At 38.7% G+C, this 18,326-nt stretch overlaps 2 protein-coding genes across 2 annotated transcripts; one reads left to right on the top strand and one right to left on the bottom strand.

Moving 5' to 3' along the window:
- The first annotated feature begins 3,966 nt into the window (after positions 1 to 3,966).
- On the top strand, positions 3,967 to 9,207 carry LOC121956365 (keratin, type I cytoskeletal 13-like). Its single transcript, XM_042504540.2, has 7 exons — positions 3,967 to 4,534; positions 6,070 to 6,152; positions 6,693 to 6,849; positions 7,116 to 7,277; positions 7,362 to 7,487; positions 8,477 to 8,697; positions 8,873 to 9,207. The coding sequence occupies exons 1-7, from the start codon at positions 4,043 to 4,045 to the stop codon at positions 8,940 to 8,942; spliced, it is 1,311 nt and encodes a 436-aa protein (XP_042360474.1). The 5' UTR covers positions 3,967 to 4,042; the 3' UTR covers positions 8,943 to 9,207.
- A 1,565-nt stretch (positions 9,208 to 10,772) lies between these two features.
- Positions 10,773 to 16,802, bottom strand: LOC121956198 (synaptic vesicular amine transporter-like). The gene is made up of 12 exons (XM_042504334.2): positions 16,626 to 16,802; positions 16,378 to 16,470; positions 15,330 to 15,419; positions 14,886 to 14,929; positions 14,619 to 14,679; positions 14,362 to 14,457; positions 13,860 to 13,941; positions 13,694 to 13,745; positions 13,271 to 13,334; positions 13,070 to 13,189; positions 12,049 to 12,182; positions 10,773 to 10,931 (listed from the first exon to the last, which is right to left on the bottom strand). Exons 2-12 carry the CDS (start codon positions 16,466 to 16,468, stop codon positions 10,773 to 10,775), a joined length of 993 nt encoding a protein of 330 aa, XP_042360268.2. The 5' UTR covers positions 16,469 to 16,470; positions 16,626 to 16,802.
- Between the last annotated feature and the right edge of the window lie 1,524 nt (positions 16,803 to 18,326).

Genomic DNA, 18,326 nt, shown 5'->3' with positions numbered 1-18,326 from the left:
TTAGGACTTGATTTTGACCTGACACTTGTCTTGGGACTTGACCTGTGACTTAATCTTGACCTGGCACTTGTGTATGGACTAGTTGGGCTTGAACTGGTGCTTTTCCATGGACTTGTTGGTCTTGACCTGGCACAAGTCTTGGGGCTTGGTAGACTTTGCACTGGTCAGTAGGCTTGCTAGGCTTGTTTCACAAGTCTTTGGGATCACTGGTCTTGACTTGGCACTAGTATTGAGACTTTTCTTGACTTCGCACTTGCCTATTGAACTGTTAGGTTTGACCGAGCACTTGTCTATGGCCATGCTGGTCTTGACTCGGTGTTTATCTTGGAATTTGTTTATCTTTGCATTTTACTTGATTTGGCAGTTGTTTTATTATTATACAAATATCTAGACTAGAAAACAGAAAACAAACAATTGTAAAGGAGCCTTTGACCTCCAGTTTGTGATAATTTGATTAACTGATCAAATATAACAGAGATGGAAAGGGTTTTAATTTTAAAGTCACTCACACTCCTTTATGGACCTGAAATACTTATGCCTGCTGTCTGAATATGTTTTTTTTTTCTTCCCTATGTTTTATTGTTTATTGTCTTATTTTATTTGCCATGTTCAAAATAAAGATGTAACTACTACTACTACAAGTATTACTATTAATACTCCTGTATCTTTATTCAGTTCTGATGTTTTGTCTTACAGAGAGACCCTTTGTCAAAATGTAACTCTACCACCTTTGCTATTTCAATTAATATTACACTTAAATATATCTGCATTAAATTAGTTGTAAAACTGCGTTCAGGAACACAAAAGGCCCACAGCAGTGCTGCCTTCTGTAGGTTTTTTTTTTTTTTAATTTGGGGGGCTTTTTTGCTATTTTTGGATAGGACAGAGTGGCAGCATGAAAGGGGGAGAGAGAGGGGATAATATGTAGCAAAGGGCTGTGAGCTGGAGTTGAACCCACAGCCGCTGCAGCAAGGATACTATCTTTTGTACATGTGGTGCGTGCTCTATCCACTGAGCCACCAGATGCTCCTGCCTTCTGTGGGTTAATCAAGCTATGGAGCACTAGGGTTCTTATTTAAACAAGTAATTTTTTTGGTCAGAGTAAAAGCAGCTATGATAGAGCGGGGCGGTCCAATTTTCATGTAGATGTTGTTCCTGTGTGTGAATTTATTAGTTGCCAGTTATTTTGAGTAATAACATAAATCATATCAGTCCTTCTGGCTCATGTGCTATCAAAATGATGTCATAACATGTTTTTAATCAAATCCAAATTAAACCTGAATCGACAATTTGAAGCTGCAGAGAGCAAAGAGGCTTCTACCTGCAGGTGAAAAATGTCCATATAGGAGGTATTAATGCTCATATACCAGCTACTCATGCATGCAGAGACAAAGACGCCCGCAAATCACACCATCATTCAAAGATAAGTGCTTCACTGGCTGCAGGCATGAGCCTCTTACATGTGACAGCAGATCATTGCCCATCAATCAGATCCACACCTTTTCATTCCACGGATCAGATCTCACTTTGCTGCCAACTCAATGGATTAACTCTCAATGTAGATGCTGAAGGCATCTAAAATAACACTCCTTCTCTTAATGTTAATGTAAACACAAAACAGTTTGTTGTCTTTGCAGATGTTTGTAGAGTCAGAGAGAGGCCACAGTGTTCTCAGAGATTGTGAATGATAGACTTAGTACAGCATTTGTTGGCGGTGGATGAATAAATGAATTTGGGTAGAAACCAGATACAAAACAAAACCAACTATCTGAAACCATACCCGAAGTAATGTAATACATTTACTAAAGTTGACATATTTGTACTTTTCTTCAGTATTTTTATGCTATTCTACTCAGGTACACCTCAAGGGGAAATATTGTATTTTTACTCCACTAACTTTAGCTAATTTTGCATGTAGAATACCAACATAGTATACACTTTACTATGCAGTATTAGATTACTAATCTACCTAGAAATACATGTAGAATCTAAAATCCTTGGGTTCAAAAGGTTCACACTATAGGAACACAAAAATATGCCACAGCTGAGACTTCATACAACAAGCTGCTTTCTGCACAACATAGGAGAGCCGTGATAATCTCTGGGTTACCATGACAATAAAACAAACTGTCAGCCAAAGGGCGGTTTCCCACATAGAACAACTGAATTAGGTTGCTGTCATTCAGGTGGGAGCTCGGTGCCAGAGGGCGTTTCACTTGTTGCTGTTGCCATCACTGTGAGCTCTTTGTCCTCTCAGAAAAAAATTGCAACGCCAGCACTAAAAGCATCTACTTTTCGAGGAGATACTGAGTGTTATATCACACAGCCGAGAGGGGATGTGTGGGGGAAGTATTTATATTCTGAAGTTAAAGTACCAGCCGGAACAGATAGCAATAACCTGCATTTACTTAAGAACCGTGAGTTGTTATCATTTTGAGTTACATGTACTTGAGTGTTTGTATTTTATGCTACTTTCTAATCAACTAGTTTAATTTGACAGCTTTTGTTGCAGATTCAGGTAATGAGTACAACCTATCAGTAATTAATAAATACCAGCTGCAACTTCAAAGTGATAATTGCACGAATGCATCAAAAATTACAATCCCATAATATAAAACATACTAATCTGAAATGGGCCATTCTGGATGTTGAAGTGTGTACTTGTAACCAAGTAGAAATGCACTGTGGTAATGGTATTTTCACACCAGGAATAAATTGGAGTACTTCTTCGACCACTGAGACAAAATCAACAACCTGAAAGTACTTCATTGCAAGTCAAGGTTTTGCATAAAAAATCCTTAACTACAAGTACATAAGCATCTCAGGTTCATGCACTAAAATATATATATACATAGCGTAAAAATACGTGAAATATTCTCAAGTCTTTAGTTGGCACTCTTAGGACGTGTTGGTCGTGACTTGGCACAAGTCTTGGGACTCGTTGGCTGGTACTAGTCTCATGCAGGGAAAAGACTACACAATATTAGAGGGCGTCAGCTTTGATCTGGAATGACGATGGGCGTTGGCTGCCTCAATCAAATGTACATTTTTTGATGAAGACTATCATAGTGGACTAATAAGTCCCAAGACTAGTGGCAGGTCAGGACCTGCAAGCCCATAGACAAGAGCCAAGTCAGGACCAACAAGCCTAGACTAGTTCAGTGTCAAAACCAAAGACTAGTGCAAAGTCAAGACCAACCAGCCAAAACACTAATGCAAAAGTCAAAATGGACAGGTCCATAGACAGGTGTCAAGTCAAGATCAACAAGTCTAAGGAATAATGCCAAATCAACACATCTATATAAACTTTAAGTACCAAAAGTAACATTGCATGTAGAGTGGTCCATTTCAGAATAATGTATATTTCTGGCATATAATTAACAAAGCCTTATTTCATTCATCATTTTAATGTTGCAGCTGAACTAGGAGCATCTGTATTGATGCTAAAATTGGTGCAATGTGAAAGGACTGTTTGTTGTTTGGCAGCAGATTTTAAGTTGGAGTAAAGCCTAAAAACTGCATTACAGTCTTCTGACTGAGAGGTTATAAATTACTTTGGCGGAAGTGAAACTAATTTTTGCAATATTTCTGTGCTGCAGAAAAAACATGGCAGAACCAGTTTTGTAATGTGATGTAACTGTTTAAACACTGACCTGAACTCTTGCACAAGTATAACCTGATCAGATAAGGAATCCTGCTGAGGTGTAATGACAATGAAGGAAATGTGGTGCAGTGTAGAGTTGAATTTTTCATCTTAAAGTAGTGGGGCAGAAGTATGAAGTAGCAGTAGATTAAAAATGGCATGAAATGACCAAAAATACAAGTACCTCAAAATCATACCTTGGTGCTGTACTTCATGTACTGGGTTACATTCCACCTCTGGGGGGTGTGGATCATCACCCCTCCCCTCACCTGCAGCACGGCCCACCTGAGCACCTATAAAAGGAGCAAACTGATCCATCTCTCCTCACTTCTCTTCTCTCCTACAACCCTCCGCCTGAGAAGACAGGCCAACACACACCTCCTCTTTTATTACTCCATCATGATGAGCTTTTCACATAGGACCACGATGGGTGGTGGCCTTGGAATGGGGCGATCATCCTATGGCAGAGGCATGAGTTCATTCAGCATGCCAGGAGGACCAATAGGTGGTGGTGTTAGGGTCTCCCAGGCCAGCAGGACCTTCTCTGCAGGCGGCGGCGGCGGCGGTGGCTATGGCTTTGGTGGAGGTTTTGCCTCTGGTGGTGGTGGAGGTGGAGGTTTTGGCGCAGGTGGTGGTGGAAGTTTTGGCTTCGGGGGAGGTGTCGGTGGTGGTGCAGGCTTCGGGGGAGATGACAGCCTCATCGGCAACGAGAAGTTCACCATGCAGAACCTGAACGACCGCCTGGCCGCCTACCTGGCCAAGGTGGCGGCGCTGGAGAAGGCTAACGCTGAGTTGGAGTTGAAGATCAGGCAGTTTGTGGAGAACAAGGTTGGACCCAGCACCAGGGACTACAGTCACTATTTTGAAGTCATCGCAGAACTGCAGGACAAGGTGAGGAAGAGGGGCAGCATGGGAAACGGTCATTTCATTTTCGAAATGTAACCACAAAAGAAAAGCAATATAGAGGAAAAATTAACTCAAGACAAACTAATTGAGTGAGGTATCCATAGTTAACAAAGTTGTTTTGTACTAGTAACTGGCAAGCGTTTTGGAAAAAACAAGGAATCATTATCTCATGAATTTGAGAATAAAACAAAAATCAAGAACAACAGTAAAAAGAGGAAAGCAGCCCAACAATTACAGACAAGGTTTTGTAATTTGAAGCAGTGAGAAGTGAATTAGGGCCCCCAGTGATCAGATGGATGTCGCTGTATAAAAATAGGTCGACCACACCTGCGTGTAAGTGATCCAGGTGAAGCTGCCACGCCCGAAAAACTCAAGCTGCTGCACACAGACTGCCTGGTGTGCAAGCAGAGCTGATTTAATATTTCCCCCAAATTCTGCATTTATGTTTTTTTTTTATCTGGCTGAAATATTTGTCGACTGACAAACCCAGTAACACTTTAATAATTGTTTAATGAATTTTTTTTTCTCCAAATACTCTGGAAAAGCAGATTTTCTCTCCCACAGATCCAAGTTTTGGACAAAATGAAACGTCATTTGAACTGTAATACCTTTTCTTTTACCTTTCATGGAGTAAACATAACAGAATAATAAGTACTTAATAAATCCTTATTAGTTTACCTGCTGTGATTGGGTGGAGTCATGTGGCTGTTATTGTCAGGCTCCAGTGATGTCGACTACACCCTCATAACCTAGGGTGAAGCTTACGCGCAGCTCACTATTACAGATTTCACCACAACATGACCAATGAGTTTTCTTTTTTCACCCCACCCCCAACCCCCTTCTTAAACAGGTTTATTTTTGTGTCATAAAAAAAACCACTGTGATTGGTCGAGTCACACTGGTGAGAAATGATGCCGTACAATCTCATTGGTGGCTGAGACTCAAAAAAAAAAATCTTTATATTTATCTTACAGTTTCTATTACAGTATTACTTTTGAAATGTAAATGAAGCATTTTGGACTCAAAAATTAAGAGAATAAAGTTAAATTTGATCCTTTATCATCATTAAGAAAATGAAAAGCTCATTGTATCTCAGCGGTGTTATGCTATAGCCTATAAAATACGTCTCAAGGAACAGAAACAACAAATGTTTTGGGGTTATTTTTAATAAAGGCAACATCAGAAACATGTATTTTCAGGCCTTTTGATGACACACAACAAGCTCACGAGTTCATGGGTGATGTCTGAAATTACTCAGAGTTACAGCACTGTTTTTTTTTTTTTTAAAGTAAATATGGTGCACTTTACTGTATACCAATACTCTTTTATGAGTTGTCATTACAGTACATGTAAATCTCTAGAGTCACATGGATTTGTACATTTCACTTTTGGTTAATAATTGGATCCCTTTGGCATCATGTGGTGTGTGCTGTAGCAGAAGCAGGATTAATGCTATCTATGTATCCATTGTGGCTGGTGATATAACATCTTTACTATGTTTTGCTTTTGTGTGTTTTCAGATTAAGGATGCCATTATCCTCAAAGGTAATGTCATGCTAAGCATCGACAACGCCAGTCTGGCTCAGGACGACTTCAGACTCAAGTTAGTACCTCATTCTTTTATTTATCCTTGCCTTTTTTTCCTGCAAAAACAGAAACCTAAACAATATTTATAAATGACACATAAATAATGCAAAGTAAAAGGCAAACAATTCTGACACATAACTAAAAATAGATACTGGGTCTCCAGTGTTTTATTATCAGCAGCATCACACCCTCTGCTGGCACACACACACACACACACACACACACACACACACACCAAAAGAAAAAAAATCAACAAGTGCAAACATGTCAGATATTATTCAGGTTTATATAAGAATAAATCAGATTCTAAGTTTGAAAAAACATATGCTGTGAAATCCCTTCAGAGCCTTTATAATCCTGTGAAGAAGTTTGTGAATATGTAGTAAAGATTTATAGAGCAAGTAAAAATGTAGAATTTTTAACCATATCTGTAGCATTATATTGTTTTATTTTTGGATGCTCCTCATTGTTTTACTGTTATACAATAAATAACAGGTTAATAGCTGTTGCTGAATATCTCTGTGTTTTTGACCCTAATGTGATCCCGTACGTGCAGGTATGACAATGAGATGTCAATGCGTCAGTCAGTGGAAGCCGACATCGCCGGGCTGAAGATGTTGTTAGGAGACATGGGTGTGGCCAAGAAGGACCTGGACATGCAGATTGTCAGCCTGAAGGATGAGCTCGAGTCCATGAAGAAGAACCATGAAGAGGTAACAGAGTTTTACAAAACTTCTAAAAAGAAGAGTTCTGTTAACTGACAATCTTTGTTCAGACAGTTTACTTCTCTTGTTTTGTTTTTTTTTTGTTTTTTTTATAACCGCAATGTTTTGGATGCATTAAATTTAACTTCTGAAAACTGAATTGCAGGCAATATAGAAGCTTAATAAAATAGGTTCAACCAAAACATTGTTTATTATTAAAGGGGTTCTTAGTCAGTTTCAATTCTGATATTACCTCCCCCTTCCTCCGACTGCAGGACTTGCTAGCCATGAAAAATCAGATGAGCGGTCAGGTGAATGTGGAGGTGGACGCCGGTCCTCAGCAGGACCTCAACCAGGTCCTAGAAGAAGTGAGGGAACACTACGAGGCCATGAACGCCAAGACAAACAAACAGTTGGAGGCTTGGTTCCGGGAAAAGGTGGGCGTGAAAACTGTGATAAAGTAGAACATCAGCATGCATGTTTTGTTTGATGTATTTTGACCACATCTCTCCTTCTGTCAGTCGGAGGAGCTCAATAAGGAGGTGGCAAATGTGGAGATGACGATACAATCAACGACCTCGGAGGTGAAGGAGGTGAAGAAGCAGCTTCAGGCTCTGGAAATTGAGCTCCAGTCACAGCTCAGCATGGTGAGAGCACAGAGATCAATCAATCAATCAATCAATCAATCAATCAATCAATCAATCAATCAATGTTGCCGTTTCATAGGCAGTGTCAGTTTTTAGGATTATCCAATTACTAATTCTATCTTTGTTAGCATGAAGTGACCCTCAATGAAGTCAAGTCCACGTAGACAAAACAGGCCCCCAGGAGTCCATATAAACAATAAAGACTCACAGGTGTTCACATACAGTAGAAGAGAAAGACTTTCAGGTTACCATGGAGAGACAATAAAGACTCCCATCTGTCCACTTGGACATGATGAAGATTCCCCTATGTCCACTTAGAGATGATTAAGACTCTCAGGTCTCCACATGGAGACAATAAAGCTGCCCAGGTATCCATATAGAGACAATTAAGACATTCAATTGTCCATGTAGAGACAAGAAAGACTTTCAGGTGTCCAAATAGAGACAACAAAGACCTGTAGGTGTCCACATAAAGACTCCCAGTTGTTCATGTGAAGATGAGAAACTCCCAAGTGTCCACATAGAGACAATATAAAGGTCTCCACATAAAGACAGTAAAGTCTCAAAGGAATCCACTGAAAATGCTAAAGACTCCCCGGTGTCCAAATACAAATTTACAAGAAGAGGAACTATTGATCCAAAGTGTATGTGTCATTGAGACAATAAAGACTCCTAGATGTCCACGTTGAGACAATAAAGAATTCCAGGTGTCCACACTGACATGATAAAGACTCTCAGGTGTCCATGCAGAAATGTAACAGAATCCCAGGTGTCCATATAGAGACAATAAAGACTCCTAGGTGTCCACATAGAGACAGTATAGTCTCTTGGGTGTCCTTGTGGTAACAATAACAAACTTTGAGATGGTAATATGTTCAAATCTATACCTTGTGGATTGCTTTTTTTGGACACCTAATCATGTGTTTTTGCTCACATCTGGTCCCTCAGTGGTCCAGTTTTTGTCCTCTAACTCATCTGTCTCCCTGTAGAAAGCGGCCAGTGAAGCCTCACTGGCTGACATCCAGAACCGCTACGCCATGCAGTTGCAATCATACCAGATGCAGGTGACCAGTATGGAGGAGCAGCTGGTGCAGTTGAGGGCCGACCTGGAGAGACAGGGACAGGAGTACCAGATGCTGCTGGACATCAAGTGCAGACTGGAGATGGAGATCGCGGAGTACAGGAGGCTGCTGGACGGAGAGGGCAGCGGGTAAGAAGGGATCAGAAGGGATCTAATGTCCAACATTTCCATTTCTGGTAAACCAGTCCAACCTCAGCGTTGAACTGAGAGTTTTGATTAGCTTCAACACTAACTTCATTCATTTCTGATATAGATCATAGCAAAACAGATTTCTTTAACTTTCTGTGATGTCTCTGTTTCTCAGATCTTCAGGTGGTTCTCTCTCTTCCTCCACCACCACCACAACCGTCAAGGTCATCGAGGAGACCATCTGAGACCAAACACACATCTGTCTGACCCGGAGAGGAGCCAAATCTCAATGCATCCACTCAGAAACGTAATGAAGAGTGTCTCTCCTCTTCATCTGGCTGCTGTTTTGTCACTTCACACTCATTTTCTGCTTTAACTAAAACCATAATCAGTCAAAATATCATGAATTTGTGAGGGAAAATCACATATGATTGATAGTTTGGGTTGGGAACAACTTAACTGCCAACAAATCTGTCTGCTGCCTCAAGAAATAAAACTAAAGTCACCAAATGTGTCTGAATGTTTCGTGATAAAAAGCTACATAAATTATTCTTTCTTCATTTCTTTTTTACTTAGCATATAGCATGTAAAACTTGCCATGTAAATAAATGTATTGTGCTAACAAAAATATTCTTCCATAGTATGTTAGCATTAGTCCCTAAATAGTTCATATAATATGTAAACATAGCATGCATAATTGGACATTGTTAGTCTCAGATGTGTTCATATGTTCATAAGCATAAGATGCTTGCCTCAGCTTGTATACCCTAATTTATTCTATTTAAGCAATAGTTCAGCCATTGATTAGAATTACTTTTTTAGACGTGTCCAGTACGAAGTCACCTTTGTTTTAGTAACAATTTGTTACTCTTTGCATGGTTACTTTCCAGGATAATGTCTATTAAACTCTTAAAACATTTGAAGTTTCTGGACCTGTAAAATGAGCTGGCTTGTATAGATGTACCTAATAACGTGGCCACTCAGGGTATATTCAGAGTGAACAATGTCCAACATGAAAACAACAACAACAACAACAACAACAACAAAGCTGCAATAACCTTTGAAAAGAAAATCAAACAACAACCAACCAACCAACCAAAGAAACAAACAAACAAAAACAGCCAACTGACAGAAACTGAAAAAAAAAAATGAACAAATTTGATCAAAAGAAAAGGTTAACCTCTCCGCTACCTATGACACATGGAAACAAGAAGTTAACAGAAATAGTTCAATGTCATGTTGTTGACATCAGGACAAAAAAAAAGGGTATGAAATGTCAAAATTTGGTCTCACATGGTACAGGATGTCAAATTATTGTTAACTTGCTTGCACCCACTGTGTAAGTCTTAAAATGAGGTCTGGTCATGATATTGCTTTTTTGAAGCAGCAAGGCCTGATGTCAACTGAACAGTATTTTCCTTCTATTTAAAGGGTGCATTACACAGATATTAAGATGGGTGAAATAATGAGAAAAATATTTACATGCTCTAAAATGTGAACATAGCAGAGAACAGAGCAGAGCTGCTGTTGGTTGTTGCTCTACACCAGACTCCCCATTAAGAGACTCTGTGGTGGAAACTGTCCAGCATGACTGCAGTTCTTTGTTGTTGCCCCCTGCTGCCTGATATGTCCACTCTCAAGGCATCGTGACTCTCGTCGCAAACAAGCCTGTTAACTAGCCATCTGACCTGTACTAGTGGTGGAACAGATCAAATATGTGATGAGCCTGTGACTGGTAGGTCTATTAATCTTTTATACTAAACTATAAACAGAAATGTAAGACAGTGATGGTAATTAAAGAAGGTATAGATAATGGAGACGAAAATGGAAATTAAAGCTATACCGACATGCGTGCCTGCAGCACTGCTCATACTTGAAGCCACCCCTGCAGAAGTCAGTGCCCACTTGGGCCACTCCAGTAAAGAAAAGTCTGGACATGCCACTGGTTGTGGTAATCTCAATGTTTGTTCAAGTGTTCCTTTTCCTGATAAATTTGTTTTTTAACAATTTGATACAATAAAAGGGGATTTTTCACCATGAATGACAGCTGTGTATGCCAATCCGTGTGCTCATGTTCAACGGCACAATAGGGGTTTGTCAGACAGGTGTTTTGGCAGGAACTCCTTCATCGTGGAGATCAAAACTGTGTGGACTCTGGCTCCAGATGATGTTGTCTCCTGAATACTTTGGTACACTGAAGCATAGCCGTCAGTAAGTGGGGACGCGTCGTCCATCTTCATAAACAGTATATAGTTTAAACAGTGTAGGTGATACAGCACAAAAGTAAACAAGTAATCAAGTATCAAGTCAAGTTTTTACAGACAATGACAGCCATCAAATATTTGTCTAGCATGTGTAAGTCCTAACAATTAGCAACAGTTGATGTTGCTAATTTACAAATAGGAAATTAGGTTACATTAAATGCTGCTCTCTTACCTGGCATATGTCTGTCGTGGATAATCCTAGCTCAGAAGAGTTGGTACAAAGTACAAAGTATTAGATCAACATGTATAAGTGTGGGCACAAGTGTCGTATTACATATACAGTATTTTGGTATACCTCATTTTGTTATGTTGATACATACTGTACATGTTTGACTCTCAAAAATCACAAGATAAACAATAGGGCTATATTGAAAAAGAAGAGAAATAGAGAGAGAAGATTGCTGCGATACAGTCCTTGCAGCATTTCTAGTGGTGCAGATAAGAGAGAACTGGTCACTCTTTATTCCAACATTGTGAGCAGTTTGTAGTTCAATGTGTTGCTCCATGTTGCTTACAAAGTTAGCTTACAGAGTTCGTTTTAGCTGCTGATGCAAACTTGTCAGGTTTATGTGGGGACCTTATTAACCAAAAACCTTACAGACCCTAAAGTCATCTTCGAGAAAGTTCTGTATTTGCTTTAAGTATGCCTCAAGTGCTGATTAGAGCTAGGCTGCAGCTCCATAGAGGCTTTCCCCTCACATTGACAAATAGTGAGTGAAAACTTGAAGTGTGATAACCGGTAGGATTATGGGGAAACTGATGAGTTTCAACATTGAGAATGAAGGACTTCATCTGCTATTTTGAGTGCGCTGAGCTTGCATGAAATACTTTTACAAGTCCGATCAAACATTTCACAGTGAACACGTCCAGTGATGTCCAGGGATCCCAACACTTAATTTTCTTTCAATATAGGCTGGAACACAGGACAAAGTGATTAATGACTGACTACAAATTGGTAAACTCTGTAGTAACACCCAAGCAATATGAAGCTTGGGATAAATTGTAAAATATACAATATATTTGTTTTGACAAGTGTTGTATGTAAAACAAAATTCTTTATCATGTGTTTTTTTCCCCCAGCTCTCACCAAGTTTTCCTCCCGCTGAGATGGACTGAAAAGGTAGATGCAGAGTGGAGCGTACATTATATTTATTGTTCCAATTATGGCCATGAGCCAGGGGAAGCCAACTGATGCCACTATTGGACCTGCAATAGCTGGACCTTTTGACAGATGAGACAACATTCAATAAAATTAATGTTCAATTTACCCTCAAATTGTATAAAATGAAATAAAAATATGCCTAATGGAAACATGTCAAAGTTTTTATGCTTGAATGATGTGGTATTTTGGGCAATTTGAAAAGGCTATATTTTGAAAAACTGCAACAGAAACACTACATTTGCTTTTATGGGTCCCATGAGAAACACCATCATCACGTAATTGTATTTTATCGATATTTTGAAAATATTTTTTAAGTTTTGTGGAAAATCTGTAACCCACCTACTGATGCTCTTAATTAGCATGGATGTAATTTCACAAAATCCTATGGCTGATTAAACCCCATTGTTGTGTTTTCAGAAGCTGCCATCATCAAAGGTTTAAGTAAAACATACTACAGATCTAATTGAGGGATTTAAAGATTTTTACAGCTCTAAGGTTATTATTTCCTGTCAAGTAAGAGGAGAGTTTAACATTCTGGAAAATATGGATAGTTGCTTTCTTGCCGATAAAGCTGACAAAGTAATTAGTTTGATAATATTCTCATTTCTGTACAGCAAATACAAAGCTACTACCGCTTGACAGATAGCCTAGCTTAGCACAAACGCAAGAAATGGCTAGTCTGACTTGGTCCAAAGCCAACAAACACCACCTATTGGCAGCAGTAGTTTAGTGTAGATTAAACTCAGGTAACCAGGGCTTACCCATCTCTTTTCTGTTTACACTATACCCACCCATAAGCCAAGAAGTCATCAGAATTTATAGGAAGGTATACTTCCTCCGTGGTTAGCTACCCATCTACCTAGCAGTATACCGCCCTCATCAACTTCCATTGAGACTGGTTAAAGTTCATCATGGAATCATCGCTGCATGCGAGTACTGTGCTTACCTATACAGAATCCAGTGCTTACTGCAACATCAGCAATAGCATAAACTGTACCATATACTGGCATGTATCTCAGGTCTACCAGGTAACCCAAAAGAGGCATTATTGAGGAGTCCACTGTGCCTGGAAGAACAAGGTAATGATTATTTCAACTAACAAATTATTTATCAGTTTAACAGCAAATATTAGGCATGACTTACTTACCGACTGAAAATCCAACAAATGCATTCAGAACAAGCAAATGACAAATGGTCTTGGAAAATCCAAACTGAAATTTAAAGGAAGAAATTTACAGTATCATGGATTAAAGCCTAACAAGATCATCAAAAAATTGTATACACCAATTCACATCTGGTTTAATTTTTTTTTCCTTTTTGATGTATTTAATATTTTTTTTTAATCTGGACAAGCAAAATGAAAGTCCTATAGGATGGCTGCTGGACAGAATGTATGACAGTCTATGTGGTTAAGATTACAGCCAGTAAATGATTGGATTTTTGGAGCCAGAAGTGATGTCTGCAAATGTGTTATTCTTTGTTCTTAATCTTTTAATATCATTACAAAAACAAAAAAAATACTGTTTTTGGAGGCTGTAATCCAAAGAGTTAATATGTATGTAAGACTCACAGAAATGGTGGTTATTCCCGCCATAATCATTCCAACAAAAGCATATATCCAACTGTGAGAGATGAACAACATGGCATTAACAGAATGTATATGGTAGTACTGAGATATCAAAAACCATGAAGAAACTTAAACAGCTTACTATGCTTTCAGACTCAGATCAACATACCTTCCACTGTATTTTTGTGACAGGTAACCAAAGATGTTGGATGCAATGAGGTAGGATATACTGTCTGGCAAGAAGACTGTGCCTGACAAAAAGAAGCCATGAGTTGGAATATGACAGCAACAGAAAAAGATACAATATACAGTAGTTTGACTCTCATATTTGGTAGTAAACATTTTCACAGAATATGAAGTTACTAACACATTGGAATCTATTGTTTAAATTACTGCTGAGGGTTATCTCATCTCTGGTGAACTGCCATGTATAGTCATAAATTCACATCACGACTATAGAACACTGGCACCATCAGATTATGACTTATTCAAAATTGCAATTGTCCTTTTGTTAAGTCCCGCCCTTCAATGCAGACTGTTTGACAAGTTCAGAGTGATAATGGGCTGCAGTTGTAGTGTATACATGAAGATTATTTAATTTGGCACTGAATAATGTGAGCATGGGCTGTAAGCACAATAGTGTCAGCATAACATAGATTTATCTTGAATACCTAGCTGCCATTGGCTAGCGCACATGGTCTTCATCATCCAGATAGGAAGGGATGTCTCTATTGTGGCAATAACCATAGTTGTAGAACATATGGCTCCTGGAAAGCAGAGTTAATAGAACATACTTATTACTCTATTACTATATCACTAAGTATGCTTCCTGTTACTTCCTTTTTCTGAGTTTAGTATTTAAAATCACAGTCAGTATGTAGTCAGTATCAACTATATTGTAAATGTATACTATAGGCCATTTCTATACCAGCAGAAATGAGGATGTATGGATCCTTTAAGAGAGTCAGGAGAGGAGTCCCTTTTTCCATCTGTAACATAAGAGAGGAAAAGGTTGAAATAATTTATTTTGTAATAAATAGTTTTTTGATTGATTAAAATAATGATAATGAAAAACTGTTTAGATTTAGAACCTTCATTTATTCAGTCATTTATTTATTATGATTATCTATGTTATTTGTTGTTTATTTAACAGGTCTTCAATAAAGTATTCCTTATACTTAATAGGTCCCTTTACCTTTGCTTGCACCTGCGAGGGTTGAAAGATGAGGACATGTAAACCTGTGTGTGGAGGGTAAAACAGGCTCTTAATACTTAATACATTTGCTTTAAAGTCAGCAGATGATTCTTTTTTTTATTTTCTAAAATACAAAAGTCCATAAACTTCTATCATGTAGTTCTGCATGTGGGTGGTTTGTCAAAGTGGTCTTCCCGTACCTGTACCTCATGCATGCACTGCTCAAGTTTTGTAGTTGCCCTCCATCCAGTAAATTGCTGGGATTTCTTGTTGCCACTACTGCCACTACTTCAAAGTGAGAGTGCGCCGACTGACAACTATTGTATGTTATACACTTACTATGCCCCATACAACCCCAAACCAAATTTTCTGACTTATCTCTTTTCCAGTCGGATTGTAAAGAATTTTTAAGTGTTTAATCATATGTACAACATTCCACAGTACCTCCACCCAACACAGCGATGACCGCCAGGACCAGGAATGGAGCCATCTTTCCTACAAACTCATACATCACACTGCCAAAAGGAGCGCCAGCTTCAACATAAGAAAGAGATCATTGACAACTCAAATTGAGAAAGTTAAACATTGGAGTAGAAGAATAATGTAGTAAGTGGAAAATGTGGAAAACGCCCCCTTAAATTAATCAAAACTCCATGCTAGTTAATGTCTTCTATCAAAGGAAAACTTGCATAATACATAAGGAGGGCAGTTTAAAAGAAGTAAATAATTTAAAAGATCCTTGTTATTGGGTATTTTCAGAACATCCATCCATTTTTATATATCTGCAAATGCGAGGCATTATGGTTTTGGATTGTCCTTCTGTCCATACGTCTGTCCTACCATCCTTCAGGCCTACCTGTTCCTGTGAACGTGATTCGTGTTCACTTCCCATCTGAATGTAATTGGCACAAATTTGGCATAAGATTTGGCACAAACGTCCTTTTGGGCTCAAGGGGAAATGGATTTAATTTTTGGAGGCCATAGTTAAAGGGTTAAGGTCAGTGTGATGTTGTATCCATCTAATTTTTTGACTGTGATATCTCAGGAAGGCCTTGAAGGAATCTTATTAAATTTTATACACACATCCACTTAACTGAGGTTTAGAAGTCCAGGTCACTGAGACTTCACCAAACGTCATTTTAAGTCATAATTCTTGAATTCATCCGCTAATTATGACAAAATTTCACACAAATGTCTAACATAGTAAAAAGGTCAAAGTCAGTCTCAATTTCATCATAATGATTTCATTTATAATGCCAGCTCCTCATCCAAAAGCTATTGTAATCAACTCTACTATTTTTATATGTTTTAATGCAGATCTCGTCTTCAGTTGATCGATGCCATTTCAAATAATTTCTTTTAGTTTATCCATTTGCACAGATATTGACCCCAAATGAGTGTTTAACATGCGCTGGTATTTCAAGTAGAAGAAAATAATGAAATGCTGTAATTCTGTGAACACTGAAGAATAGGTTGCTGTCTGTTTGCATACCTATTAATCCTAAGGCCAAACCAGTGAACGATATACCCATTGCACGTCCTCTCTCCTCGACATCTTTGTACACATCAGCCACCATACTCATTCCTGCAAAACAGAAGTAATAATAATAATAATAACAATAACAATAATTAGTGGAACTGACCATTTAAATAGCATTTTTTCAAATCTATTTGAAAATGAAAATGATTTGGTGGATTGCAGTCAACATTGTAAAATATTCATAAATTAACATATCTGACCTGCCACCGACAAGCAGGATCCACCTACACCTTGTATTGATCTGGCCAGCAGCAGTAAGAGGTAGCTAGATGAAAAGGCAAACACTTCACAGAAACAAGGAGATAGATGTTTAGAGCGATAACACACAGTGAAATCTTAGTTAGTCTGAAGTCTTTGCACTCAAGTCCCAAGTCAAAGGTGAAGTCCCAAGTCTTCAACTCATAGATACAAGTCCTAAACAACTCATGATGCCTCCTCACCAAATCTGAAATCATTTCAACAACAGATTAAAACAGTAAATCTAGGGCTGCTGAACAATTTTGTAATTGCGATTTATCACATGCCTTAATCACATTGTTTAAATCACATTTTTAATACCATTATTTTGCATTATAAAACTTTTTTGAAGTTCATATTTACAAGGTGCAACAGTTTATACCAGATTATCTTGATTAGAACTGAAAGCAAAAAACTGCATGGGACTAGCATATCATGGATTTGTCTTTTAGGAAAGACTCATGGGTACCTACATAATCCATTTTCATTTAGCTCATTGCTCATTAAAGTTATTCGTTCAAAGTTGACCATAATCATTGACCAGGCTTTTAATCTATAAATGCTTTAAAATTGTGAATTTGGCTGCTGAGTGATGACCACAACCCCCTCTGGGTTGTCACAAAATGGCTTGTTATTAAATGCATTTTTCCAACCCATTCTTTTTATTAAGTTTTTAAATAGCTTTTGCAGTGCTCTAGGCATAAGATCCCGATCAGTCATGGTGTTATAGTATGTTGGCGGATTACTGGCTGGCGCCTGTTGTGGCAGTGTAATACACAAATGGGTGTCATCACATAAGAACATGATTGGACAAAACGTGTCATGTCCATATGATACATATCAGGTTAAAAAGCTGCCTGTAACGATGTAATATAAGGAGCATGAGGGTGCCTGAAGGGCAAGCGGGAGGGGTGGTGGATGGGTCCAACAAACCAAGAACATGTTGACTTTTCATTTAACTTCACTGATACCACTCCAAACTGCATGTGCTTGCATGTATCTGACTGGCAATTGCAGGGTCTTGACAGTTGACATTGCATTGGCAGGTGACTACAGTAAAACATTTTGCTTTACAACTTCGTTTTTTTTTGCTGGGTGCCTCTGCATAGGCACCCCTCTCATGGCCTTAATCAATTAAATAAGAGTTCTAGGTTTTTTCATGCAGAGCTGTTGTCTGGATGTACTTTAATGTGATACTTACAAGTGATTGCGAAGATGATTATACTGAAACCAGCACACAATGGGATGTGATATCCAATCCTGTGCAATATACAGTAAAAAGGTAGGCAAAATTATGTGTTTTTGAACTAGGTAAAATCTTATCTTGTTATCCACAGACCACGATCACTCACCTGTCAGTAAGAGGCCCGATGAAGGGGCTAACGATAAGCTGTATGGTGGACTTAGAGGCCAACAGCAGACCGACTTTGATGTTCACTTTGTCCAGCTGAGAATCTGCATCAGAGCAGTTTGACTCAGGGGATTTTAGGGCCACAGTGGGATCAGTGGACAGAGCTGGACTCTGTTGTGGAGGTCCAAATGTGGAGCCCTGACTCGCTGATGTGTTACTGAGTGACTGGATGATAGGAGGACTGACTGTGAGGGCAGTGCTGTTCTCAGAGGTTCTGATGGCAGTCTGGTCAGTCATGTACAGGTAATCTGGA

This window comes from Plectropomus leopardus, chromosome 18 (assembly GCF_026936395.1).
Source record: "Plectropomus leopardus strain MGB_pleo_1.0 chromosome 18, ASM2693639v1, whole genome shotgun sequence".
Classification (NCBI taxonomy): domain Eukaryota; kingdom Metazoa; phylum Chordata; class Actinopteri; order Perciformes; family Serranidae; genus Plectropomus; species Plectropomus leopardus.
The sequence above is the reverse complement of the archived record's forward strand: the minus strand, read 5'-3'. Positions and strand labels throughout refer to the sequence as shown.